This window comes from Pyrus communis, chromosome 8, assembly GCF_963583255.1.
Source record: "Pyrus communis chromosome 8, drPyrComm1.1, whole genome shotgun sequence".
NCBI lineage: Eukaryota > Viridiplantae > Streptophyta > Magnoliopsida > Rosales > Rosaceae > Pyrus > Pyrus communis.
Window position 1 is genome coordinate 1,335,430 of NC_084810.1, and position 7,916 is coordinate 1,343,345.

Consider the following 7,916-nt stretch of genomic DNA (forward strand, 5'->3'; position numbering starts at 1 on the left):
CGCCAAGTAGAAAAAAAGTTATTCAACCAAGAAAATCAGATTTGAAATTTGGGTCCAATCATCTCTAATAACATAACCAAATGTTAATACCTAAGCATTAGCAATGTTTTCTCCTCCAATGCCAAAAAACTCAAATCTTAACCCTTTTCAAATTGAAGAAGAAGATCAAAAGACGTAAATCTGCCATGTCTTTAGAACTCAAATATAAATATGTAGGTCTAGATATTGAATCTTTGAAAATTTGTACATTGCTGTTGTTAGAGCTAGATTTTCACGAAGAGATATGATGAACCACATTTTTTTTTGCTTTTTGCACATCCATGTAAAATTAACTGGTTAATAGTTATTTTGCTGGAAATATTTTAAATGTTGTATCCTTTGAAAGAATATTTATAAAATAATATAGAAAAAGAAGAATGAATATTTAGAAAATGTGAAATTAAAAAACATAGTTAGCTTTTATGAGGAAATTATGTAGTCACTAGCAGGGAATATTGCGGAACATACAACAGAGTAGAAAGTTGTTAACACTTAACAATGCAATGCACTGGCCACCGTCCCTCATTTTTTTATTCAAAATAACATCATTTTATATTCACTACTCGCAAGTTTTCCGGCTGGTATGAAATTGCTTTTAAAATATCTGAAAAAGTTTATGATAAAATGTAAGTGAATTCTGAAAAGCATTTGCACCGTTTCTTACAAAAAACACATAACTGTCATTTATTGTAGAAAACACTTTTAATGTGTTTGGAACTAAAAATCTTTTTCTCCACAAGTTTTTTCAATTATTTTAAAAACACTTACAAACGAGTTATTTCTTCTTGCAGAAAAAATAAATAATTTAAATGTATTTATTCCGAATCTTCGATTAAGTAATCCTAAACTACACACCAGAAAGTTGAAGTTTAAGCTCTAATGGATAATTTTACCTCCAAAATAATCAACTAGGATAATACTAATCAAAGTTGAAGAGAACCCAGTAAAAGGTAATGAAATTTGTTCAATGCTCATATATATTTAAGAAAGACAAGACTTCATTGTGACATTCCATATCGTCTAGGGGAGTAGATCCTGTAAGCCTTATATGTATATTCTCATCCCTACCTAGCACGAGGCCTTTTAGGAGCTCACTGGCTTCGAGTTCCATGGAAACTCCGAAGTTAAGTGAGTAGCGTGCGAGAGCACTCTTGATGGGTGACCCACTGGGAAGTTCTCGTGTGACTTCTCAGAAACAAAACCTTGAGGGCGTGGTTGGGGCCCAAAACGGATAATATCATGCTAAGGTTGTGGAGTGGGCTCGGGATGTGACAATTTGGTATCAGAGCCAATCCCTCGGCACGTGTGTGTTGACAAGGACATTAGGCCCCTAAGGGTGGTGGATTGTGATATCCCACATCGTCCATGGGAGTGGATCCTGTAAGCCTTATATGTATATTTCCATCCATACCTAGCATGAGGCATTTTTGGAGCTCACTGGTTTTGGGTTCCATTGGAACTTTGAGAGCGTGATTGGGGCCCAAAACAGACAATATTGTGCTACGGTGGTAAAGTGGGCCCGAGAAATGGTGGACCTCGGGTAGAGATGTGACATTCACACACAAAGCTGAAATGTGATCATAAACTAAATCATCCAAAATATAACAATGATATAATTTTTGAAGTTTGTAAATACCAAAACATTTACGATGACAATTTTATTATTTATGAGAAACTAGAAAATAATTAAATAAAAAAAGTGCAAAAAAAAAAAAAGTGAATCCATTATCAGAGAGACAGACCATACAGCCCACTTCCAACAACATTGATACTGTCCCCAACTTGGTAATTACCACCTGCACAATTTGTTAGGTGTGGGGTTTTATCATAAAAGACCTCGGTGTTAGTTGGAGTGGGGTTAGGATATTTAAACTTTTCTTTTCTCATTGATACGGTAGACGTGAGACATTTCAACACACCCCCTCACGTGGGACCTGGCCAATTAATGGGTCACACGTGGAAGATTCACACATCGACAATCACGTAGAGCCAATGGAACTCACCCTACATGCGAGGCTAAGAGACCCACTATCGTCGTTCAGGGTCAAGGGGACCCATCCAACGTGGAGTCAAGGGGACTCACCCTACACGCGGGGCCAAAGGATCCACCATCATCGCGCAGGGTCAAAGGGGCCCACCCATCACGTGGCAGTACTGTACAGCCCCGCTCTCTGGTTCTGATATCATGTAGAATTATCAGAGAGATAGGCCATATGACCCACTTCCAACAATATCAATATTGTCCCCAACTTGGTAATTACCACATGCACAATCTGACATCAGGTGTGAGGTTTTATCACAAAAGGTCTCGATGCTAGTTTGAGTGGGTTTGATATTTAAATTCTTCTTTTTTCATTGATACAGTTAATGTGAGAAATTTCAACAAATCCAAAAATATTTTTCAGTATACGTAAAATACATAATGATACATTATGTGTGATTGTGCAATGTAATGTATCACGTCGTATTCCAATTACACTCGAAGCAACAACGGAGCTGTCGCTAGCCATTCGCACCTTTTTAACCCATTCGCGCTAGCGAACACGCCACAACACAAACTCCTCTCTCTCTCTAAAGACTACAACTCAGGAAAACCAAAAAAACGAAGCGGAGCTGCGGAAGGCAAAAAATAAAAGGAAAAAAATATAGAAAAAGTAGGTCCCGCTGAACAGTTTAATTCGGCCGCCCGCTTTGTCGTCTCTTTCGTCTCCGTCCACCACCGTCGTTCCTAGGCGTTTGACTCTCAATCTCTCCCCCCCTGTCTCTCTCTCTCTCTCTCTCTCTCTCTCTCTCTCTTAAATTTGTACTTTCTCTCTCTAAACTGATATCCTTGATCTGTCTCTGCTTCTGCTCTCTTATAACCTTATTATTTCACAGAAGTGTCTTCTCATCCCTCTCTCTTGGTTCAGCAAAACCCAGAACGAGGAATCCAAAATTCCTCCGAGTGGGGTACAATAAACCCAGCACTTCCCACACCAGAGACCGAAAAAATACACTGGTCCTTTGAGCAAACCCATCACGTCCTTTCCGCAAACCCAGCAGCTCTGCTCGTACCCTTTTTATTTCTTCTCACTTTCTATTATGTTCGTCAAAGGGGGCGTTTTGCTGAGGATAGTTGCTGGGTTTTGAGCCCTTCTTGCTGGGTTTCTGAAAATTTAGCTGGGTTTTGAGAGATACACAGAGATTATAGAGCCATGGCTGGTAGTAATGAAGTCAACGTCAATGAATCCAAGGTAGCTGGTTCGCCTCTCTCCTTATTTTTCTCAAATTTGACCCCTTTTTTCTTCCAATTTCTGAATTGGGCTGCCTACCAAGGCGACGATTAACCATTTCGTTATTTTTTTGTTTTCGGAGTGTTTCATTTGGGGCAAAATCCAAAATTTTAATTGGATTTTTACCCCTTTTTGATTTGGTTTCAAGGGGCTTGAATTTTCAGAGTTCTTTCTAATTCTTCCATTTTTTGTTGTGGAAAGTACAAATTAGTCACATCGTTGTTTGTTCTTCCCCTTTTGTTTGTTTGGGGGCTTTTGGTTTGGTTGCTTACGCTTCTTTTCTGTATGCAGAAAGTTGTCCCTCTCAACACATGGGTACTAATCTCCAATTTCAAGCTGGCTTACAACCTCCTCCGCCGTGCCGACGGAACATTCAACCGCGAGCTGGCGGAGTTCCTCGACCGAAAAGTCCCCGCCAACACAGTTCCGGTTGACGGGGTTTTCTCGTTTGATCACGTCGACAGAGCCACCGGCCTCCTCAACCGTGTTTACCAGTTTGCGCCCCAAAACGAGTCTCAGTGGGGTATTGTGAATCTTGAGCAGCCCTTGAGCACCACCGAGGTCGTCCCGGTCATAATCTTTTTCCACGGCGGAAGCTTCACTCATTCCTCCGCCAACAGCGCCATCTACGATACTTTCTGCCGCCGCCTTGTCAACACTTGCAAGGCGGTTGTAGTCTCCGTTAACTACCGCCGTTCGCCAGAACATCGGTATCCTTGTGCTTATGAGGACGGATGGGCGGCTCTCAAGTGGGTGAAATCGAGAAAGTGGCTGCAGAGCGGGAAGGGGAAGGACTTGAAAGTTCATGTCTACTTGGCTGGAGACAGCTCCGGCGGCAACATTGCTCACCACGTCGCGGTGAAGGCAGCAGAAGCGGAGGTTGAGGTGATCGGAAACATCCTTCTCCACCCGATGTTTGCAGGGCAAAAGAGAACGGAATCAGAGAAGAGATTGGACGGGAAGTACTTCGTAACGATACAAGACCGCGACTGGTACTGGCGGGCATTTCTCCCCGAAGGCGAAGATAGAGATCATCCGGCGTGTCACGTTTTCGGCCCGAGGGACAAGAGCCTCGAGGGCTTGAAATTTCCCAAGAGTCTCGTTGTTGTGGCTGGCTTCGATCTTATGCAAGATTGGCAATTGGCCTATGTGCAAGGGCTTAAAAATGCAGGGCAGGACGTGAAGCTTCTCTTCTTAAAGCAGGCGACGATCGGGTTCTACTTCTTGCCGAACAACGAGCATTTCTACTGCCTCATGGAGGAGATGAAGAGCTTCGTGAATCCTGATTGTTAATACATTGATTCCACTTAACTTTACCCGCAAGGCAGCCATTGATATATAGCAAAAAAGCTTGTCATTTTTACTCGGGTGCCCTATCGTGTGTACCTGTAAGATTGTCTGGTATTTACTTACTTTGTTTACCATTTGTTGTTGTAATATGAGGGTTCTGTTCTGCTGCCTCGGAAACCATATGTTCGGGTTCCTGTTTCGGCGGCTGGGAAGGATTGGAACTCGGTTATTGGATTCGGTATAGCCACCGGATGTAAGAGCTTACTTCCGGCCATGATTGACAGTAAGCGTCGGAGAAGAACTTACCACGGGGATGCTACTCTGTCGGTATCCCAAATACATGTGGCAGTGCGTGATGACTTGGGATGCCGCCAGAGTGGCATTCCCGGTGTAGGCAAGTTCCTCTCGAAGCGTTTAGGGTAATCGCTTTGGTGGTTAATTAATATATTGTTTGGTGTATGGATTTTATTGTAAGCACTACTAATTTGAAAAACATGAAACTGTGGAACGGAATGCTTCTTGTCTATGAACATAAAATGTTATACTTAATCTCGAGTCCTAATCTTCTCTTAATGCTTTATTTAGCTAGTAATCTGGTTTATTTTACTTTTGATTTTTTTGAGTCAATTTTGCTTTTTACATGCAACTGAAGATATAATTCGTAGTATTTATGATGTTTATCACATGTATTCACACGTTAAGAGACATGCATATACGTGAGAATAGTCGTAGGTACAAGATGATATATCACGTGTTGAGAGCTTTGAATGCGATCACGGAATTGACGCCGTAGGCGTAAGGACACATTGCGTATAAGAGATGTAAAGGCAAGATGACATGTATCTTCGATTACACAATAAAATCTTGCTTTAATTAATGTGAAATTTGGATGTAGAGCGTAATGAATCGTGCCATCCTCACCACCCCACAAATTATTCTAGAAAGTGGTTGAAAAATAGAGATAGTGGCATATGACTTGAGAAAAAGGAAGTGTTTATTTTTGGGAAGAGATCATTTTCAGATCTCTCTCACCAAATCCTAGGGATCAGGAGATTTGGGTTTTTGAATTTTGATCAAACGGTTACAAACATGAGATCCTTATAAAAATTATAATAATTGTAGTCGTTGCATCAAATTTCAAAGGTTCGGATCCTAAGACTTGGTGAGAAAGATCCGGAGAGGATCTCTTCCAATTATTTTCACTCTTTTGGTCGATGAAACATTTCTTTTTTGTGTTCCATTTAAGGATTTAGAACCATTGAAAAATAAGGTACCAAAAATAAAGGGAAAAAGATGGGGGAGTTTTCTTTGTTTTTTGGCTATTCATCAGAATGGACATGAAAATTGAGAGAATAAAATGATTGGACGCCGAGTTTGTAATCATGGATTGCATCATCTCTATTAAGGAGAAGAATATCGAACAAGTTCACTACCACGTATTTTAATTCAATAATACTATATATTTTTATGAGTTAAGTACAAAAAATTATCGAATTTTTTAGAGTGATCGAAATTAGTCTTAACATTTTAGAATATTCTAAATAATTACCTAACGTTTTGAAAATTAAACATCTGGTAGGTCATCAGATACCAACATTAAGTGATGACGTTACTAGCATTAAATGATGTGATGGACAAATACTAAAGTTGGTTTTCACTAATCAACGTCTTTGGAGTTCTAATTCTCCAAATTAACCCTTTTTAGCCGAGTTAAACAATAAAACTGTTTAGCTAAATGGCTGTAACTTGGTGATTCAAATATCCATAGATGACTTGAGAGCTAAGACACGCTTAATATTGTTCACATCACCACTGAACGCTAGTAAACCTAATAGATGTCTATTTTTCAAAACCTTTAAGTAGTTATTTGAAATGTTTTAAAAGGTTAAGACCTAGTTAAAATCACTCATAATGATTAGATAATTTACCAGATTTAACCCTATGTTTATTATAAACAATTATTATTTGGTCATAACGCTATGATAACGGTGAATTTGTTTTATGTTATTTACTATCTGTATTTTGGGATTTGGGGAAATGGCAAATGCAAAGAATTGGGTGTCTTTTTTAGGTGGTGGGGAGACTCATCTGGTTGGTAGTGGTTGGGAGTTTTGGATGCATTCCAAAGGCATCACATATGAAAACCCATTGGATAAAAAAAAGCAAACAAATTTAATAAGATTTTGGGGATTTGCTTTTGAGTGCTTAAAGTTAATGGCCACTAAGTGGTACAAAAACACAGCTATGCATTGGACAAGGACATGGAACCCTGTCCTTATTTGCCTCATGACTTTCTTATGCTTTAATTAGGTTCCAATTTCCATCAAATTCATTCATTCATTTTGGTGTTTCGATGTGAAGTATAGCTCGCTCTTTACTATTAATGAGTCATTTAAAAAAATAAATAAATATTTGATAGGATTCGTTTTGGAAACGTAGAATGTAAGAGAAATAAATGTTATGACTTCCCTACCAAATTAGTGGACTAGGTTTTTCTATTCCTTCGGGAAGATTTGCTGCTTAGCGCTGGAGCAGCTCAATTTGTTGCAAAAGAGACTCACGCCCCTTTTGAAGTTCACGAATTTGCTCATGTAATCGATGAACCTTAGCATGTTCTTGGTTACACCGACGTTTACCAATTGGTCTTTATCTTTTGTACGTACAAATTACAAGATAGTATGTATAAGTTGAATTGTTGAAACGACTTATTAAAAGTACAAAAAAAAGAAAAAAAAATATTATGCACATTTTAGAGTGCAAAAAGGAAATTCAGCCTCAACTGCGAGGAGACAGGTTGCACTGCCTTGAGACTTTTGACCAACCAACTAACATTTGTGTTTTCTACTATAAACTATGTTCGACTCTTTTCCTTTTTAAGTCGTAATTCATTACGTGAGGATTACCATTCGATACGTATCTACAAAATTGAAAGATTTAAAATATAACAAGAAATCTTTCGCTCACGTATTAGACGAGCACGTTTGAATGTGCTTGTAAAATGACTAAATGCTTTATTGATGAAAATATTTTAAAACAAATTTTTAGTAAATATGCAAGTAAATTTTGGAAAAACATTTAAAGTGTTTCCTAAAAAGAAGCACATAACTAGTGTTTCTTGCAGAAAACACTTACACTATATTTGGATGAAGAAATTTAAGATTACTAAGGAATTTTAAAATGACGGAAGTTGAAATGACGAGATTTTATTTTCTAGAATTTGTAAATTTTCTTGTTTGGCTAACCTAAAAGAACAATAGAATTGAATACGGAATTTGTTATTTTTAAACTCTCAATCATAGAAATTGGGAAATGACA

At 38.6% G+C, this 7,916-nt stretch overlaps 1 protein-coding gene across 1 annotated transcript; it reads left to right on the forward strand.

The window, feature by feature from the left end:
- Positions 1 to 2,605: 2,605 nt before the first annotated feature.
- LOC137741529 (gibberellin receptor GID1B-like) lies at positions 2,606 to 5,150 on the forward strand. Its single transcript, XM_068481230.1, has 2 exons — positions 2,606 to 3,272; positions 3,603 to 5,150. The coding sequence occupies exons 1-2, from the start codon at positions 3,234 to 3,236 to the stop codon at positions 4,602 to 4,604; spliced, it is 1,041 nt and encodes a 346-aa protein (XP_068337331.1). The 5' UTR covers positions 2,606 to 3,233; the 3' UTR covers positions 4,605 to 5,150.
- Positions 5,151 to 7,916: the final 2,766 nt, after the last annotated feature.